General features: G+C 37.9%; 1 protein-coding gene across 4 annotated transcripts in view; it reads left to right on the top strand.

Annotated features, from left to right (window-relative positions):
* LOC145354356 (exocyst complex component 6-like) overlaps positions 1 to 21,757 on the top strand; it is a 159,932-nt gene that overhangs the window by 45,545 nt on the left and 92,630 nt on the right. For all 4 annotated transcript variants that reach the window (XM_080205553.1, XM_080205555.1, XM_080205556.1 and 1 more), the window contains exons 6-11: positions 7,712 to 7,916; positions 9,721 to 9,876; positions 10,435 to 10,503; positions 19,602 to 19,685; positions 19,789 to 19,835; positions 19,996 to 20,116. In XM_080205553.1, the coding sequence (XP_080061679.1) occupies positions 7,712 to 7,916; positions 9,721 to 9,876; positions 10,435 to 10,503; positions 19,602 to 19,685; positions 19,789 to 19,835; positions 19,996 to 20,116 (682 nt within the window). The remainder of the gene's footprint in view (positions 1 to 7,711; positions 7,917 to 9,720; positions 9,877 to 10,434; positions 10,504 to 19,601; positions 19,686 to 19,788; positions 19,836 to 19,995; positions 20,117 to 21,757) is intronic.

Here is a 21,757-nt window from a genome sequence, read left to right as displayed (position 1 = left end):
TGTCAAATGCTACCATCTATTCCGTGAAATTCCTGAGTCTGCACAGTTTGGTAAGTACGCTATAATGCTTTGTAAATTTCCTCCTTGTATAGATAACCTAGTTGAAAAAATTCATCCACAATATATATCATCTTTGTGTAAAGAAATTTGCTAAGCAACCTTCCTGTTGGAATTACTTATAAGGACATTGTTCATCAGTTCAAAATTATAAATTATTTCCAAACTCAGAATTAAACTTTTTTCTAGAAAATCATTAATAGAAGTTTATCTTGTCTTTACAGATGAAGCACCTCGATCTATTTGAGACTGTTGGGACCTTGGAAGGATTGCTTGTTGAATAGGAATGAAATGCAGAAAAGCTGTGGCACTTGATGGGGGTGGGAAATGCAGGCAACGGGTGGTGTTAAGTAGCTGGATTCCCTGCAAACCTCTCCTGCCTGGTCTGAAAGCTGTACAACAGCTGACGGGGGTGGGGGGGATTTTTCTGCTGTAAGAGTCAGATACTTGCCATCAAAAAAAAATGTAGAGCTGATTCTTTAGTGCCATGAAGAATATCCATGCTGTTGTGTAATGTCCAGATACCTTTTTTCAAGATTGAAAAGCATAATTTTATACAATAAAATTACGATAGTTTGCCGTCTGGTCTGTCATTACCATGTTTCTCTGAAACCAGCAACCTTGCGTCCTGAGATATTGCCTCTGCGCTTCCTTGAGTTCTGACTCCAGAAATCATATGGTTCCCATTTTCAGCCCCATGCCAACCCAAATCCAGAGATACAAAATGGAGGATTAATACAATGCCAGATGTGCTGACTGAAGGGACTGCAGTGGTTCAGGAAGGTGGCTTATCATTGCAAGATGATGGGCAACAGTGGTGATTCACAGGATGTGGGCAAAGGCAGAGGGGAACCTGTTGATCTGTAAGCAGAACAAAATTACAGTTTTTGTAGCGCAGCTCACAACATAGAAAATGAATTTAGTCTCCCTTGTTTCTAATCGACAGTAACCAGAATTAGCTTTCCTTTTATTTCCTTGAATTTTCCATCCTTTACACTTACTGAAGTGGACTTCTTAAAATTGGATGTAAAATTGAAATTTTTGAATAAAATATTTCCACACTTACATTGGTTTCTAGTGTTTCTTCCTTTTTAGTGCTGCTTCTTTTGTCTCTGTTACTTTGTAACATTCCCAAAACTGCATCCAGAAAGCAAGCCATCTGGGGAACTTTTAACCTGTGGTTCTGCTCATCTGGAAAATGTCTCAACTTGTCCAGCTACAGAAATAAATTGGTTCCTAATACCAGTGTTGTATTTACAGTACAATAATGCTTTTACTTAATGTGCTAAAAAATGATTTTCTACCCTGGCTAAATCTAATTTCATTCTGCTGGTGATAGAATATTCTGTATTTTTTGTTTTAATTGGCACGAACACTGATCTAAGTGAGTTCAATAAATTTGGCATGGACTTGAGTAGTAATTAGGTTATTGCCACATAAAATTTCTGCCACCATAGAAGGAAAAGCTAGAAATAGTTTGCAACGTAAAAGCAAAAACTTGAATGTCATTGGAGCTACAAGATGATTGTTAATTTTCAGTGATCCATCATTGCACACTGTGTAAACTAATTTCAAAATTAAACAGGTGTCCTTTTTGCAATGTTTGCACTAATTATATTGCAATCATTTGTTACATTAATGTGAACTACACACAATTTGTGTCACAGCTGTGCTTTGTTAATAGTTTAAACTATGATTTAATGAGACCACAACTTGGTATTTTAGGTTTCAATTGTGTAATAATTTTCTGGGATGATCATCTTTAATTATCCTAAATGTAAATAACATTAGTATAAACATATTTTGATTGCAAGTCTGCACTGAATGCAGAGCAGCCATGAAGACGTGTTAAAGGAAGGACTGTTCAACATCAGACTTTTAGCCCTAAAGCAACACAATAATGTAAACATTAATTTTGCTTTCCAGATTTTGATTCTCTCTCAAATGGAGATGCAAGTATTTTGTTTCCACAATTGTAGATCAGAATTAGGACCCCAAAATTTCCAGCTGTAATGCTGGGCATTACAGAAAGTGGGTCTACCTGTGTACTGAATTAGTCAGTCAGAACTGGAGGGGTGATACCGTACTCTAGGATTCTTGCCTGTCTTGTCTTTGGTCTTATTGTGGAAGTGAGCCTTAATGCTTCCTGGTCTATTTGAAGTATTTGCTTTAAAATTCAAATCTGAGTCCTGACTGCCATCAACCTCGTTAAGATCCTGTACCATCACCATCTCAGCATAAAATGGGATGGTGGCAGTCTGAAAATCCTGACCCCGTAATAGAGCAGAAACCCCGAGGACACTTTTTTTCTATGGAGTTGTCCTTTTGGATCAGCAGTTGAAGTTAAAGACTGATAAATCAGCAATTTTTAGATTCAGAAACTCTAGGTAAATTGTTGAATGATTGCACATCAGGAAGGACAACTAGGTTTGCTGATACAGCTTGGGAAATAAAACTGGAGAAAATATGGGAATGGGCAGAACAATGCTGAACTTTGACTGGCTGACTGAATTTGCTGTCTCCCCATGATCATCAAGCTATCTCTGGAGTTGCAGCTTGCTGGTAATCAGATGAGGTTGGTGGGTTGGTTAATTTGCCATGTTCTCACCACTGACCTCATTGGGTACATGTGGTATTTGCAGTACTGGAACTGCACCCTGAGTTTGTGTAATTCAGTTTCTAAGTCTGTGAATAGTGTTGAAGGTAATACAGCTGCATTCAATATGCTCTGGGCTCAATATATCCAAAAATTGCAAAGCAGCAATAAATAAAAGACAATGAACCATTGACTGGCATTGCCAAAATACAAGTCAAAAAAACTAGTGATCAATTTTTATGGTGACTGGTTAGACTGTCCCTTCCTAATAATATAGAGTTACTGAAACAAGTGCAACATTCAAGCACTGAAGTCATTGCCATTACAAAGCTGAGCTCGAGTCTGAGATGCATAAAAATTAGAATTTGGTCTCTTCAGACTTGAGGCCTCTGTGATGGATCTTAAATGTTAGTAAATATGGAAAAGGAAAATCGTCTGAACTTAAATGTTGAGGGCAATGAGAGGTACAGTTGTTTTAAAACATAGGGAAAATTTAGGACTGGTAGCAGGAAGTTATTGGCCTGAACACTGAAGGCACGGTTGGAGGATCTTTACTTTTGGGATTGATGGGCTAATGTGGCTTTACTGATTGCAATCTCACTTTATTTCATATTGCTCACAATCAGTGTGCTAAGATGTTCCTTATGATCAACAATGCTGGCTGCAGAGAACTGGCATTCACCACTTTGAAGATACCTGTAACCTGATTGTTATTAAAGCCTGCATGCCAGCTGTCCTTGAACAATTTCATACACTCTATTCTCTAGAATCAGTTATGTTAAAACTCTAAAAAGTCTGTTATTACAGTTGTTTGCTTTGTGCAAAAGAAAGCAGCCTTCTCCTTAATTTCGTCATTGAACAGTGCCACAATCCAACAACAAAACTCCATCAAACTGTTGGGCATATTTATCCAGGTGGATCTAAAATAACATGTACACACCAGAGATATTAAGTGAGCGGACAGCCTTCTGTACGTGCTTCAGAAACTGAAGTACCTCTCCCCAAGCAATGATCTTAACCATTTTTACATGTCATTTGCCTTGTATTAAATATCACACACTTTCGTGATTGAAAGGAAACCTGAAGGAGCAGTGTAAAGCCATTGAATGAATGTGTTCTGGAACAGGCTTGCTAAGTCTTTCTTTGCCTTAGTTGCTGTAGTTACTCAGATGCCTTAAGACAACTGATGGAGACACTGTAGAACAGGCATGGTCAACTCTCCCACCTTTTGTGAGATCACTGTTAATCTCCAAATTTCACACTTATTACCTGCAGGCAGATATCTTGGCTCCAAATATGGTGTTCAAAACAACTAACTGAATTAAAACTAGTGCCTTGTAGATGGTGGACAGATCTTGAGGATTCAGGAGGTGAGTTACTCACCACAGCATTCCCAGTCTCTGGTCTGTTCTTGTCACCAAAGTATTTATGACTGGTTCAGTTTCTGGTCAGTGGAACACCTAGATGTTAGTGGGGGTTTCAGCAATGGTAGCGATATTGAATGTCTGTTGAAGGGGCGGTGGTTAGATTCTGTCATGTTGGAGATTGTCATTGCATTGCACTTGTGCAGTGTGCAGTGTTAATTATTTACCATTTAAGCCCAATTCTGAACATTGTCCAAGTCTTGTTGCAACTGAATATGGCATATTTCAGTATCTGAGGAATCATTTATCCTTTCATGGGATGTGGGTGTTGCTGGCAAGGCCTATTTGTTGCCTGTCCCTAATTGCCCTTAAACTGAGTGGCTTACTAGGCTATTTCAGAGGGTAGTTAAGAGTCAACCACATTTGTTGTGGATCTGGAGCTGCATGTAAACCAGATTAGGTAAAGACAACAGATTTCCTCCCTGAAAAGACATTACGAAACAGTCTTATACAAGTGATTTCATGGTCACCATTACTGAGACTAGCTTTCAATTCAAAATTTATTAATTGAATTTAAATTCCATCAGCTGCTGGTGGGATTTGAATAGTGTCCCCAGAACATCAGACATTACTAGTCCAATGACATCAACACTGCAGCGCTCAGTACTGTTCACAATTAAGGGGAGACGGTGGCAATCATCAGTGATCATCCCCACATCTGACCAGGTGGAGGAAAGACCATTGAGTCTCCTGAAGGTGTTGGACCTTGAATGTCACCCTGAGGAATTCCTGTAGTGATGTTCTAGGGTTCAGATGAGTAGCCTCAACCAATTCTGGCTTTCTTCATTTGTACTGAACATGACTCCAACCAGTCAGAAATTTTCCCCCAGATTCCCTCTTAAATTTTGCTGGAACTCCTTGCTTCCTTACTTGGCCAAATGTTGCCATAGACAGTCGTACTTGCCTGAAGTTCAGCTCCTTTCTTCAACATGAACAAAGCCTTTAATGAGGTCAGGAACTAAGTGGCCCTGGAGACACCCAAACTAAGCATCAGTGAGCAGGTTGTTGCAATGGAAAATACTGTGACAGTGCTGGCAATGACGCCTTCCATAACTTTGCTAATTTGAGTGGACTGATGGGGCAAAAATTGGCAATCGGATTTGTCCTTTTGTTTTGGACTGGGCTTACCTGACCAACTTTCCACGTTGTCTGTAGATGCTAGCATTGTAACTGTACTAAAACAGCTTGGCTAGGGCATGGCTGGTTTTGAAGCTCATTGTGCTACTGCAATGTGGTCAGGTTCCATAACTTGCCCTATGTTATTTTAAAACATATATAGGTTCAAGTAGTTATGTTACTGTAATGTACCAAAAACGAAACTGCAACTTTTTCAAAAGTGCTAGCTTAGGTAAACAATTGTGTGCCTTGAACTTAATGTATTATAGTTTTTGAAATTACTGCACTTGCTACAGTCCCATAATGACATCAAATTAATACCACCTGATCAATTTATATCCTGTCCCAGCATTGAGTGGCTGTAAAATTATTATTAAATGTTTATGATTCAGATCCAGCATCTAAACTCTCAGCACTTTAAGTAGTGTTCAGTAGAAATCTATCTATTTTTATTTGAGTGCTGTCTTCAATAAAAGTTACCTTGTTCAATGATGCTTCCTGGCCCAATGGAAGCCTATCATGTGCTAGTAAGTAATAGACTGCAATTTGTAAAAATGAAATCTGAGTGGGTCATCTGTAAAGTTGTCTGTCATTAAAAGATCATTGAGCTTGACATAAGGATTTACTATTGGGTTAGAGAGTTACTTGGGTTAATGGCTTGTGATACTATATATAAATTATTCATAATTGGTGATGCTGCTGAACAGATTCAAGTAACAAATGAAAAATCTTATTTGTACAGACAAGTTTCAAAAATTGATGTTTTTGTCAGTGAAAATATTTTAACATTGTTCTTTACATACTAATTCAACTTAACTAGACAAATTGGAAAACAAATTTTTGCTTTGGGTTTGTTAAAACTAAATCTTTTTTGGCGTAATTCAAGTCTGACCTACCTAGTTTTATGGTTTGTAAATCTTCTACGGCCTTAATCTGAAGGATAATATACATGTGCAATGACAAATGGGTTTGGTAAATGGGTAAAACCTGCACACAAATCTCCGAGGTTTTATTGAGCATTTACATAAATTATACTTCATTGTTCTTGTAGATAAAATTGTGCTAAATTTGTCACTGCCAAAGGCATTTATCAACATTTCTGAAGGGTGTTATTTTGATCTGGTATTGCTGGAGCTGATGGTTTCATTCCGGGTTGTTGTCCTTCCAAAAAAAAAATTATTTTAAACCTTGACCTGCAAATTAAAAAGGCTTCAATGTTTTATGAGAACAGATGTTAAAAGGCCAAGGTCTTGTTCTACAGACAAATATAATTAGAGAGGGGTTGCAGAATGGATTTGAGGAATTATGTATGAATGTTGATCTCAAAAGTCGGTTTCCAGATGATCCAACAGCAAAGATAAGCTGATCAGTAGTATAATTTGAATAAAACGGTTTATGTGACTTTGATGCTATTATGAATATATCTTTGTAGTTAAAGCATTTTGGGCATTGCTGTTTTCAAAATGTGATAAGGGCATAACCTAACAAATTTACCATACTGTGTTGGTATTAGACTAAAAGACCACCTTTAAATTGCACTTGATCCAATGCCATCAAGGATAAATGCTTCATTTTGAGCTAGAAGCCTCAGTTTATCATTATATCACATGGGCTTCTACGATTATTATTGAATCCAAGCTGTTCAAACGTATGAGTAACACATGAGCTTTACTAGATATCCTGATTCTGGCACATTGCTGGCATAAACTTATTCATTTTGTATTGAAGATCAAATTATTTTATCAGCATTTTTGTTGTCAATTTTTTAAAAGTACCCTTTCCAGGTGTTTTCCTAATGTAAAGACAAATACATTGCGTGCACTATAGTTTCTGATAGAATACAAATAATTCTGACAGCATACGAGTCTTTGTATCAGTAATATATTTATCGATGGGGTGGATTATCTTTTGTGTAAGGTCAGATGAAACTTATGACAGCTGAAATGTTGCAATGGTACTTGTGACATTGACAGAAGAAATAGTAAGATGCTTTGTTCTCGTGCATACTTAAGGGCTAAACAGTTGACATGTTTTCTAGGATTTTGCCTCAATCAAAGAAAAGTTGACGAGAAATTTACTAGATTTTAAAACCTGATGTGTTGCAACAGAATTCTTGAACCATGGATGCCCATTCATAAAAACAAAATTAAATAGGCAGCTCGGACAATTTTTTCCAAAATAGATTGATCATGTGGAACAAATTGCCATTACATTTAGTTGAACAAAATCATTAGAGTTTCAAAGTGAAAATGGATGAGTTCCTGGGAGCTGAAAGAATTTATGGTTATTAATGATCTTCAAATGACTGTTATCTTACCTAAAGCGGTGATAGTTGAATAAGATGTATAAGAAGGACTGATGCCTGAAATGTTATCCTATATTAGGCATTGAATCTGTGAACACTGTGGCAGGCTTGAGATGTCACTTCTAATTTTTAATTTTGTTTATTTTTTTTTAAAAAGTCCTAGTTGATATAAGGAACATAATTTGATGCATATAATTTATTCTTATCTCCCAGATATTATTCTGCGTTGAAAACTATGGAACTTCTTGAAAATACGTATCTTCCCCAGGTTCATCAGTACCGTTTCTGTCAGATCATGACAGAAAATATTCCCAGGTTGCGAGATGAAGTCAAGGAAATTTCGATGTCCGATTTGAAAGACTTTTTAGAAAGTATTCGGAAGCATTCTGATAAAATAGGAGAAATGGCCATGAAGCAAGTGAGAAACATTAATTTAATTTCAAAGGCTTTTTATAACATACAATTTTGTTGTTACTTTCCAGAGCATCAATGTGTGGTATGGTTCATTTCTATTAAAAAAAATTTATTTAAAATTGTGACTTGGCAACTCAGTGGGTAAATGTAAATTGTGGAGATGTGCTAAGTCAAACAGACCATAGCAGTTGAATTCCTTGGTCTCTGTTATTAAACAGTTTAGCCAAGGCTGGATCACAGCAGTTGGCTTTGATGCTCAGGAGAAGAAACATTATTCAGTGTTCCCATTGCACATGATTATCCAGTGATTTCTTTTAGTTGTTGCCGAGCGCGCTCACAGTGAGAACAGTAGCTTGTGTTTTGATAATCTGCTGATACTCTGTCTTGGTTTTCACGTGGAAAATGGCCAGCTCGACGAGGTACCTAAAGAATGTCCACATCCACAGATCTATATCCCAGCTTTGAGGGGGAGAGAAGAACATTAGTGATGGACGTAAAACTGAATGCTGTTGCAATTTTACTGGAGTATTGGTTTGGAGTTACGACACGAGGTTAAATCACAATTTTCCATTTGGATCTCCAGAGCAGATTTTGTCATTTTGGACAAGTTGACTGCAGAATTGATTGACAGACTTGTAATACTGAAGGCTGTTTTCTGATGGTTAGATATCGTTATTGGAAGATTTCTGTATAAAATCATCTGCCTCTCTGTTTAATGTGGGGAATCCATAGAACCCATTCAGTAAAGGCGGCCATTTGGCCCATCATGCCTGCATTCTCCCCAAATCCCTGTAGTCCCCTAGATTTACCCTGGCTAATCCACTTAGCATACATGTCTTGGAACACAAGGGGCAACTTAGCATGGTCAATCCATTTAATCTGTGCATTTTTGGACTGCGGGAGGAAGTTGGAGCACCCGCAGGGCATAAGGAGAACATGCAAACTTCACACAGTCATCCAAGACCAGAATTGAACCTGGGTCCTTGCGCTGTGAGGCAACAGTACTAACCACTGTGCCACTAAAACTAACTGGAGAGGAATTTTGTAACTATCAAATTGCCAAAAAGTCCTCCAAATTTGCTTAATCTTTCTCAAGAGTTGGATGAATTCAGGAAAAATGTTTTCATTGTGTGCTAAAATAAAATATATGTGAAAGCCCTCCTGGGGGGAAGCAGTCCCGTTCCAGTCAAAATATAGCTTCGTGGTTAGTTGAGTTCAGTCTTGTTAGACGAGAATTGCTCACATGCATTTTGTGTCCTTTTTCAAACATTTTACCATTGAAACATTTGGAAACTGTCTTTTTAGTTTTGAATGATACTCCAAATATTATAATGCAGTTTAAAAGTTTAATATTCAAGCTTTGGTGTACTAGATTTGAGTTACAATAAGTAATGCACTGGCATTCAGACCGTCGTGAATACTTGTTCATTTTAAGATAAATGTGTTATGTCTTTAAACTGATATACTTGTCAAATGGCCTTTTGAGCTGGAATAAATGATGGTCCCTGCTTCTGATGAGCTAAGTTATCAAAATGGCTATTCTGGAATGAGGCGAGTACTTTCCTCAAGTAAGAGAAGTTGATTGAGAAATTTAAGACTCCTGCTTTATCTTGGTAAATGATGTGTATTGCAATGTTGGTTTAAATTCTTCGTAAAACTCGGCTCGATATATCTTGCATTATCTTATGATTATACTGTTTCTGAATTCTAAATATGGATAATTCAAAATGATCTGTAATGCTTGAAATTTATCAAAACAAATGCGTGTTTGGAATATTTTTGGTTGACTTTGTATTGATGATCCACAGTCTCAGCAACACAGAACTTTCAATAGTGTTGTAAAGAAGCAAACCAATAACAGCAATGAAAGAAAGTTGTATATTGCCAATGGTATTGTCTCTGGGCACATAGATGTAACAACGTCAGAACAATTACAAGATGATGAAGATGAATATGAAGAGGAGGTAATTTTAATCATTGTTCCTTATTTAGACAGTTTATAAATAGAAACATTAATTGCATGACAAAATACACAAGCACATGATATTTGTGTCGGCCAAAAGTGCATTTTTTCACCAGTTGGTGGGCCTTGCTGTTTTGAATGAGACTGAAATGTTCCAACAATATAAAATTAAAAAGCTCTCTAAGAAACTTGTGAAAACTGTTCTCGCAGTAAGTTCAGTGGGCAACCAGAGCAGTAGGTTGATCATAAATACTTGCGTATGATCAAACAGTGGGATACATGGTTTTAGTAGAACTTCTTGTCCCGCCTAGTATGCAACTGTTTTATGCGCTGATTCTGTGAAGTTGGATCATGAGTCCAGAACTCTGATAGAAAACCTTTCCCATTAGGAGTTGAGCACTTGTCTTTCTGGGCATTTTGAATGTACAATTGTGAAATGTGTGCTGAACATTTTTACAGTCAAAAGTTTTGACGTATTAATTTATGCTTGCAGAGTAACTGCTAGTGCAGTTTGATGTTTGGTTAATAGTCTAAAGTTTGGTATATACATAATCCACAGGTTCTCACTGCCCAGGACCTAGTGGATTTCTCTCCTGTATACAGATGTCTGCATATATACACCATTTTGGTAAGTGTTTTCCAAATTCCTCAATATTTCTATTTAAAGTTGGCCATACATTTATACATTACACAGGAAAGGATATTGGTTTTAATAATATCAGTTGAGGTGAAGTACAGACAGGTGGTGGGCACAAATTGGTTACTTGAGCATATAAGAAGAATGAGGGGGGATCTTATAGAAATATATAATATTATGAAGGGAATAGATGGAAGCAGGAGGTTGTTTCCACTGGCTGGTGAAACTAGAACTAGGGGGCATAGCCTTAAAATAAGAGGGAACAGATTTAGCACTAAGTTGAGGAGGAACTTTTCACCCAAAGGGTTGTGGATCTGTGGAATTCCCTGCCCACTGAAGCAGTTGAGGCTACCTTATTGAATGCTTTTAAGGCAAAGATAAATTTTTGAACAGTAAAGAATTGTGTTATAAGCTGAGTTCACAAAGATCAGTCATGGTCTTACTGAATGGTGGAGCAGCTCAAGTTGCCAGATGGCCTACTCTTGTTCCTACTTGTCTTCTTGTATGAAGAGACGCTTACTGATAAAGGAGGAGAGTGAAGTCGAGAGATATATGCCTTTAATGTTTCACTCAGAATAAATCTACTGCAAGTAACGCTGGGTCTAGTTTCTTCCTTCAACTGCGGATTGGTTATTCTCACCAAATAATAAGGAAATTTTAATAAGCTGCATAGAAATACTTATGTGAAGTAAAGAGGAAAATTGTTTTCAGCTTCTGTAGCAATGTTTTTAAACATTGTTAAAACTGAGGCAGGGAGATTCTGAATGTAAGGAATGTTCAGTTCTTCAAATGCCTTGGTATAAAGTACAATAGGATTTTATTTCCCTTCAACTTGAATCTTAATAATTCAGTATATTTTTGGGTAAGGTGTGCACCGCTTCAACCCAGTGAAAAAGACTCCTTTCTGAAATGTTTGCATGTTGTGATGAAAGGAATGTTGCATTTGTACATGCTACTTGTGTACAAAACCTTACTTCCTGTGTTACACTGTCCAAGGCTATGATCTTCCAGTCAGCTGCCCTCAAATTTTCTGCACCCCGATTTGGGGTGGTTGTTTGTGATGCCCCATTCAATTATGCTGGCAACCAGGATAACGTTTCCTGGTAAAATATCCAAGTATGGCCCAAGTCTCTGACAGAACTGTGGAGACTTTTGCAGGGATCCTGGCCAGTGCAAATCAGCCTTGTGTGGCACCTCATGAATACATTTTGGAAATCCAAATACATTATGACCTCCAGTTCCCCTTAATATACTTTGTTAGTTAGTATCTCTTATAATCTTCACCTTTATGGAAAAGCCCTTTGTTTCCTGTTAATAATTACTGGATCTGGTGCTGTGTTGTGGTTGGTACTTGAATTTCTTCTGAGAAGTCATCAGCTGCTAATTTCCAAAAGCATCCTTAAAATTAAGTTTAAAAAGCTCATGTGATTATATGATTTGCAATCATGTGACGTAATTAAATTCATCCATTGAATTAACTTGAGTCTTTTCAGAAGCTTTCATTTGCAGGTCTTGGCTTTAACATGAAATATTTGGCAATAGCTATTATTAGATGAATTGCCATCCAGTCTTTTATAGCACATAATGAGGCTATTTGGGGGGGGGCATTTTGTGAATATTAGTGTGCCAAAATTCCCAGGGTAGTTGAACTGTTTTTCTTTGGTTGCTTCCAAATTGAATTTTTCAGAATTACCTTAAGTTGAACAAATATCAAGCATTTTATTCAGGTGAAGTAAAATTATAGAGCGCCAATTTGTGTGAAGTGGAAGAAAATAGATTGCAGATTGTACATCTGTTGTAGCATTGTTAATTGGGAAGTGCTTATACAGCCAGCATGTGTCTGTCGTCTTAATTTAAGTTAACTTTTTCAAAGCTGGGATTTTGAAGAAAATTTTATATAGCTTACTGATATTTAGAAGTATTAATGCTCAAATTGAGAGTGTGGTTTATGAGACTCCAGATTTACTTGGGATGATATGGGAATTTTTTATCAGATCGCAAATTTCCCCTGGGAGCATTGAGGTGCTCTATAAATGTTGGGCTCGTGTTAATGAAATTCTGTTCTTTTGGCTTGTTACCTGTTTTTTAAAATAGACGCAAGCAATACATAAATTTGAGTTAATTTGGAAGATCCTAGAGCAAAAGGAGTTTTTTGTGAAGATTATTTCAAGATTCATATGTGGCATCCCAGTTGACATCCTGGAGAAGCTTTGCTTAAGCGAAAGAGAACAAGTTCAGACAATCTAGTTTTGGTATATGAAACAGTTAATTCTTGATGTAGAGCTAAGTAGTGAAGAGTACATTAAGCATAAATAGACACCTGGTCCAGCTAGTAGTACCTTCTGTTTCTCAGGAAGGTGTATTCTTAAACTAAAATGCTGTGAATGGAATTGACTAAGTACTTCGAACTTTTATCTCCAAAGAAACTTCAGAGGCTGTTTGTCATCAGTCATTTTCCATCAGCTCTTCCCAGTAACATCTGCAGAGACCAGAAGTCTAATGATCAAACCTGAGACTTTAATGATCAAAAAAATTGGCTCAGTACCAACATAACTTCAATTATTCAGGAGAGTAAATGCCTCCATTCATTTGTATTTAGAATCCAGGTTTTGGAGACAGTACTAAGGAAGAATGCTTTGCTGACCTGTTAATTATTTTGAATAGCACCAGATCACCCTGGGCAGGATTTTCCTCCCCCTCTGCAATGTGTTTTGTGGTGGCGTGCCACTTGCTGGTGACTGGTCTCACTGTTGTCAGTGCAGTTTCCACTGAATGCACTCCTCACTGCTGGGAAACCCATGGCAGTGGTGTGCCATTAATGGGACTGTAAAATTCTGCAGTTGTAAACAGCCGCAGGATTTCGGTGCTTGTCTGTCTTGGTGATGAACAGAGATTTTTCAGATGAAATCTTAGATTTTGGCTGGTGGCATTTTGCCCCTTTTTACTGAAGCTTCCCTGCCTATGATGTACGTAATCCAGCAAGAGCGTGTTTTGTTAATATATACTTCATCCTGTATAACATGGACTAACTGCATGAAAAGTTGAAATGCTGAAGTCACTCGGTGATTTTTTTTCAAATACATTGGTCCACTGTCTTGATGGCAATAGAAGGTAACCAAAAGGAAGCTAATGTTTCTGTTTGCTTGAAACCTAACAACTTCACCCATTTATACATGATTGCTTGTCACAATTTTGTAACCTTTTTTGTCTTTGGCTGCTATCTCTGTGAATTCCTCCTCCCCCAGCAAAATACTACTGCATGGTACCTATTTAATGCACAGCACAAAAACAACTTACAACCTAACTTGTCCATATTAGTGTTTATGTACCACTGCCACCCTCCATCCTCATCTAGTCTCATCAATATACTCTTCCATTCCTTTCCCGCCTCATGTGTCTATCTCCCAGATTGCCTGGATCCACTACAGTTCTCCAATTGCAGCAGCAGGTCCACAGCTGATGCCATCTCCTTGGCCCTGCACTCAACTGGAATGCCTGGATAACAAGGACACTTGTGACAGACTCTTATTTATTGGCTCAGCCTTCAACAGTATTATCCCAACAAAACTTATTTCCAAACTCTGTGGGCTCGGACTCAGCTCTTACCTCTGCAACTGAATCCTAGACTCCTAACCCAGACCACAATCAGTAAGGATAGGCATCAACACCTCTTCCATGATTATCCTCGACATGGGGTATCCTCAACCCCGTTCGTATACTCCTTATACGTGTAATGACTGTGGCCAAATTCTGCCCCATTTTCAAGTTTGCCAATGATATAACCATAGTTGGATCTCAAACTACGGTATGGAGTACAGGAAAGAGAGAATCTGATGAAATGTTGCAAAGACAGTAATCTCTCCCTTCCTCAGTGTAATGAGGGAGATAGTCATTGACTTCAGTAAGGTTAACGGAGAATATGCCCTGTATCCATCAATGACATTGGTCAAGAGCTTCACATTTTTAGATATCCAGATTACCAGCAACCTGCCCTGGTTCCTCCAAGCTGACGCTATAACTAAGAAGCCCACCAATGTCTCTACTTTGTCAGGAGACAAAGGAAATTTGGCATGTCTGCTGCAACTCTCCAACTTCTACAGATATATCATAGAAAGCATCCTTTTCGGATGTATGACAGCTTGGTATGGCTCCTACTGTGAACAAGACCGCAAGAAACTAGAAAGGGTTGTGAACATAGCCCAGCACATCACAAACCAGCATCCTGCCCATTGACGCCGTCTGCACTTTCTGCTGCCTCAGAAAGGCAGCCAGCAAAATCAAAGAGCCCACGTGCCCTGGACATACTCCTCTTCCTCCACCTTCTATCAGGAAAAGAGTACAAAAGTCTGAGATCATGTACCAACTGACTGAAGAACAGCTTCTTCCCTGCTGCCATCAGACTTTTGAATGGACCTACTGTATATTAAGCTGATTTTTCTCTACACTCTAGCTATGTCTGTAACATTACATTCTGCACCCTCCCTTTCCTTCTCCCCTATGTACTCTGTATCTGTCTTGTCTGCATAACAAGCAACAAACAATACTTTTCAGTGTATTCCAACACGTGTAACAATTAATCAAATCTAACTTTGCTGTAGCTTCTACAGCTGTCCAAATATACAGCCTCAAATCTTAATGAAAGAATATGATCAAATCTAGTTTGAATTCTATCCTGCCATCTTTGGACTTTGTGTCTGTATGTAGTAGACAATAAAGCACTTTGGAAAATGTTTCAATGTTTTATACCAAAAAAGAAATGAACATGATTATTGCAAGTACTGAACTGATTAACCGTGGTCCTCTTAAGGAAGGCAGCCTGTCATTCCTATCAGGCCTAACTACACCTTCCTGTTTTTGTCCACTGGTTGATGCTTCATAATAACCTCTGGAGTGATGTTGCTATCGACTCTGTTACGAACAATTGTTCCCAAGTTCAAAAGTAAGAGAAACAGCTGAATCTCCCAGGACTTGCCCAGCACCATCCTTCATCACTGGATCAGTCATCTTTGTATTCCTATACTGGCATTATGTATGGAATTTAATCTGCATAAGGACTGATCAAGGTAAAAAGCAATCACCACTGCCTTGGGTGGTTTTACCAATTTGAGTTTCACTTTTGAAAGTGTTCCTTTCTGTAATTGGGTCCAGAAAGATGATAACAGCAAACTGCTTTTTGGAATGAGATGATTATCAAAACTTTTACTTGTTGAAAATATGGTATCTTTAAACCACCAGCGTTGCACAAATGAAACTGTTGGTCGATAATACATATACTTTGCTATGGATATTAATAGGCTGGCTGTTTTGCAACATGTTGAAGTTCTAACAGTGTATTAAACCATAGTGTCTGTTTTTCTTGGGTTCCATAGGTCAATATACACCATTGGCTTGTGCCCCATTTTCTCTTGGATCTTTATCACAGCATAGTTGCAGGGACAGTTAATTTAAACAGACCTGATTTCTCTTTTTTCCAATTTGCTTCTCCCTTAAGTGGTGGCATATTTCCCAACCCCTCCTGTTTCAGTGTGATCCAATTTTCTATTCATAATCTATATTGAAATTGAGTGTGTGTTTGTTTATTTGCATACTCAAATGTGAGGCACACATCCCCATTTGTACTCTTACAGGGAAAGGGGCGTAAGGAAAGAAAAGACTTACTGGGCAAAGACCACAAAATAATTTTCGTGTGGGTCCAGAATCTAAGTCCAATAAGTAATCCCTTCGTGGAGGTCAGCAGGTTGAAACCGATGCTGTATAATTCACTTTTTCAGTGGACTTGACTGTGCACAAGTTGATGTGTATGCAGAGATGAATCAGGCTTACAAGTGATTCTATAAAAGTGCAATAGAAACAGTAGATGGAGCTTGGTATTCAATCTGGGAAAAACTCCATTATTCTGCTGGTAGCAGCATAATAAAGTTGGTAAATGGCAAACTTGAGTCTTTTTTTAGTTCAGCAAGACAATGTTACTGGCTACACAAGCTAGGGGATTCTATGTCACATTGTTCGCACCTCTTCAGTGAGGAAGTGTGTGCATCCTGTGTCTGGATTCCCAAGGTGGTTAAATGTTCCTACCATTAAGGTTTAAAAGGAAGATTTTGGGGTCCGATAAGCCATGCTGGCCAACTGGGACCTTTTGAAATGCAGATCATCATTGTATACTTCTCTTTGAATTTGGTTTCTGCAGTCTGGAGGAGTCGTTGATCTCTCCAAGTTTTTGTGATACCACTGTGGTAGCTCATTTTTGCCCAGGTGTCACAGACAAGCATAGGTCCAGTCATTTTAAAAGCCCTTTGTCCAGTAGATTTTAGATATGGATATCACTCATATAAATATTTATATTGTGGTGTGTGTGTAATATTGTCAGTTCCATTGTTCTACAGCTGCTGCAACATAGACATGTAATGACTGGGGAAACGTGGTTTGACCACAGTGCTTTTGTATTTGTATGCATATTGCAACAGCTTGCTAAATCAATTGTATTTCAGCTTTTTTAAAATGTAAAGCTTTTTCTTAATGGGAAGCTGATCTTTTTTTCTAAAAAAATCACGTCTAAAATGGCCACGTTGCACTTACTTTTATTGGTTGAAAAGCCTATTATCTTTGCACCATTAATACCAGGTTCTTAAAGAATTAAGTAATAGGCTAAAACAGCTTTGACCTGGCAATAACCTCCATTGTAAAATCAAAACACAATGCTAAGCTGCTCTTTTCAGCTAGCTGGAAAGTTGTGTTGCGTTCATGGGAAGGGTGATCGAGTACTCTATAACAAATAGTTTCAAGCAGATGGATAGTTTCTTCAAGAATGCTTCTCTTGGTCAATGGTGAAGTATCCTCAAGCACCTTAATCTGTTAAAATGATACGCCAAGGCATGTAATCCATTTCATGACTGACTTGCATAGACTTTGTTCCTAAATTAGCATTAATTTGGGTTAACCACAATCAAAAATATATAAATCAGGAATGTTTCAGGATTGACCTTTCTGGATTGGCTGCTCTCTGAGTAAAGGTTAGGGGGACTGCTGTTGACCTTGGCACCCTGGACTTGGATAGCAAAAGTTGGTTCTGAATGCTACCAGAGGATCTGTTGACAGTGGGGAAACCTTTAGAGTGTTATGGCTGCTAGACATTTTAAGCTGTTTATATTTTGAGTTGTTTCCTTCAATTCAAAGTAAAATTGAGTAATTTGGTGAGGGGATGTGATGATCTTAGTTCTGGCCAGAGACAGGCCCATGTGACTGGGCTGTAATAGGGACAAGGCCTAGGTGGTGTCTATCTCAAAGACCAGCATATATTTTAATACCTGGATAAAAAGGTAGAGGTGGCTACTCCTGTTGCTTGTAGTCGGGTTGAAAACAGGTGCTTTTGGGTTCATCACCACGCAGAGTTCAGGGGTTACCTGGCAAAACCAGAGAAACTACGATTATTCACCTTGGAGCCGAGGAGGTTAAGGGGCAATTTAATACAAGTGTATCAGAAATAGGGTAATAACATGCTGAATTTAATAAGGGATAACTTGATACTCCAATCCCACCATCTTTTCAGAAGCCTGTAGCTTGAACATTAGCCTGAGGTGGTAGACTGTTTTGCGATCCTATAATGTACATACACAAGGTGCTAATAAGTGTTTGTGAATCAACTAAGCTGAGTATGCGAAGTTTGCATTTTACAAGTTTTCAGCTGGTGGTCCAATGCTACCTACTTAGGAGCGCCATTACTAGTGAGAAAATATAGGAATGGGAAATAGCCTTTAATCCCTCGAGCCTGTTCTGCCATTCAATTACAGACCTGCTTACACACCAGGTACACTTCCTCATATCTCTTGATACCTTTTGGATAACAAAAATCTGTCAAATTCAGTTAAAATTGGCAGTTGATCTGGCATCAGTTGGCATCCACAAGAAAATTTCCAAACTACTACCACCCTTCTCGTTCAGAAATGTTTCCTAATTTTGTTCTGTGAGGTAGGGCTCCAACTTTGATTATGCTCCTTAGCCAAGGATGATATATCTTTTGCTAAGGTGGGGTACCCAGAATTCAGTCCTGCAGTTGTTGTCTAGATGTGGAGATGCCAGCATTGGACTGGGATAAAAACCAGTAAGAAGTCTCAACACGAGGTTAAAGTCCAACAGGTTTATTTGGTAGCAAAAGCGAAAGCTAGTGGCTTTTACTACCAAATAAACCTGTTGGTCTTTAACCTGGTGTTGAGAATTCTTACGTGTTGTTGTCTAACCAGGGCTTTGTCTAGTTGAATCATGTTTACTATCTCCTGTATTCTAGTCTTTTAGATATAAACTCCAGCCTTTGATTATTTTCTTAACCTGTTCATGACATTTTAATTGTACCTGGACCCCAAAATGCCTTTGAACCGCCACCGTTGCTATTATGTCACCATTTTGAAATGCCCTTTTTTAGGTCCACAGGAAATGGCTCCACATTTTGCTTGAAATTAATTTGCTACAATTTTTCCCATTCATATGAAGTTGCAAAGAGAGATGCTTTGCTCTGCAATGCTTATAATACCACCTACCTTTATGCCATGGAAAATTGGATTTTTTTGAGCATCATTGAAGTCATTAATAAACACAACGAATTAGTTGAGGCTCTAGCCTGAATTGTTGGGGGACATCATAAATCAAATCCTGCCAACTTGAGTACCTGCCCAATTTCCTGACTGTCTTCTACCACTTAGCCAATTTCCTAACCAGGTCAGTAATTTGCCCTGAATTCAAAAAATGTCAACTTTAGGTAGCAAATTTCTTATGAGGAACTTTATCAAATACTTGATTGAAGTCTGGTTTGTATAAATAACAATCATAACAATAGCCAAGTCTGCTAAGAACTCAAGCTGTTTGTGTTGAGTTCAGACTGGGCCAGTTCAGCACTGAGTTCCATTGCACCATAGAACTGAAACTTCGAACCCAGTGGCATTACTGGAGTAATAAACATACTGGCAAAATATGAACATTATTGTTTTCTGGAGTATGGGAGGACTTTACTATTAGCAAAAAAAAAGTGTCTACTATTAAATTAAAAACAACTATAGAAAGAGATTCAAAACAGTTTATTTCCAATGTTTTTGTTACAGGGTGATCGCGAAACCTTTGAAAACTATTACAGAAAACAACGAAGGAAACAAGCAGGATTGGTATTGCAACCACAGTCAAACATGGTATTGTTAACATGCAAGTCTTAACAATTATTATTGTTATGTGTTTAATATTTTTGTGATCAGCTGTTTAAATATCTTTTTTTCCTCCCCCTTTTTATACAAGCATGAAACTGTTGAAGGCTACAGAAAATATTTTAACCAGATTGTTGGGTAAGTCCTTGTGTTCTGATGTAGACGAGTGTATACTCCACTACACTCCTTGAAGTCAATAATTATCTCCTTTGTTTTGTTGACATTGAGGGAAAGATTATTGTCTTATTGTGTAGTATGGTTCTATGTTTTTTAATATTAAAATGTTTTTCAATTTTAGATTTTTTGTGGTGGAAGATCATATATTGCATGCAACACAAGGGTTGGTGACCAGAGCATTTACTGATGAGCTATGGAACATGGCACTTTCAAAAATTATTGCTGTCTTAAGAACCCATTCAGTAAGTTGCCAGACTGCAATCTTTATAGAGATTTATGAATATAATAAACATTTTGCATTACATCAGTTTGAAGGAGTGGCATTCAAGTTGAGATGTTGACCATCTCACCAGTATAGTTTATGATGCTGCTCCAAATTCAGATCTGCGTATTTTTCAACGTAGACTTGAACATGTCAGTGACTTTCATAGCTGCATATGTACATGCAGAAAAACTGTTTTCTCTGAACATTTTAAAACAATATTAGTGTCTAAGATGAAAGTGCAAGAGTTCTATACATTGGTTTGATATAGCTGTACCTGGAAATGATGTGTTCAGTGAGTTTGTGTGTCATTCACCTGCCATAATGCAAGTGAAAACATTTAAAGGACTTCGTGTGTAGTGAGCTGATTGTAGAGATGCTGGTGTTGGACTGGGGTAAACACAGTAAGAAGTCTCTCCACCAGGTTAAGAGTCCAACCAGAAGTACCTTCCACACACCTGACGGAGTACCATTTCCGAAAGCTTGAGATTACTATCAAATAAACTGGTTGGACTCTAACCTGGTGTTGAGATTTCTTACTGTGTTTAGTGAGCTGAGCAGGAAGGATCTGACGTAACATCGAGGTCTATAAAAATCTAGATTTCTTTTGCCACTTTAAATCTGGAGCTTGTCTCTTTCATATTTGTGATTGCTGTCAACTTTGGGAGGGCTGTGTCTCTGCCATTGGTAGCATTCTATCAAGGGACAAGTGCCTTGTGTTCGTTGGCAGGTATGTGCCAAATTGATGAATGGTTACGCCTCCTATCTTTGACTTTTTTTGTAATTAAAAGTTACTTAAATTTGGGAGAGGGCCTGCCAAGCTTTTGTTTATCTCAGTAGAATTGGGCTTTGAGCCACAGCCATAGGCTATTTGCATAATCCTTAAGCGATTTACAACTGACTAGCCTTCCAAACATGCTTTTAGTCTTGGAGTTTAGAATATGTAGAGTTAATCTGCTGTTATTGTTGCAATCTGTCCTCATTAGTTTCAACTGACCTCTTCATTAGATCAGATTGAATAGTTCAGTATTGAAAGCACCACCAGGAAATAGTTCCTAATTATCATTTTAAATGCACTGTTTTCAAAATACAATCCACCACTAAAGCAGTGTTTTCCTCATGCACCAAGTTTAGATCTTCACTACAGTGGAAACATTATCTCATCCATAAACTGAATAACATGCTTAAACTTATGTAGAAGTTAATGTGAATTGTGTAGTGGCTGATCATTTTATTTTAGAATGCTTAAATTAACTGGATGTTTTTAACTGGATGTATTGCACAAATTGCAATTAAAGATTGCATTGAATTTACAGCACAAAAAAATAGGCCATTTGGCCCAACTGGTTTACACTCCATAAGAGAACCTCCTCCTGCGTACTTAATCTAACTCTGTTTTGGTGACTACACATCTGACTAATAGTACTAAAATAAAGACTAGAAACACATGCAATTTGGGTGCAAGTTTCTTTGGCTGACCATCCTGTTGTGCAGAGCATTGATTATCTGTTTTGGTCTTTGATGAAATACCCATGAAGAAAGCACTCAGCTGGAATCTTTTGATGCTGTCAAAACTAGGACAGTATGAGAAGATGATGTAATTGCCCCAGTGTAGAGAAGT

Source organism: Carcharhinus amblyrhynchos, chromosome 17 (assembly GCF_965287045.1).
Source record: "Carcharhinus amblyrhynchos chromosome 17, sCarAmb.v2.hapA, whole genome shotgun sequence".
Taxonomy (NCBI): domain Eukaryota; kingdom Metazoa; phylum Chordata; class Chondrichthyes; order Carcharhiniformes; family Carcharhinidae; genus Carcharhinus; species Carcharhinus amblyrhynchos.
Note: the sequence above shows the minus strand (reverse complement) of the source record. Positions and strands in the feature narration are given on the sequence as shown.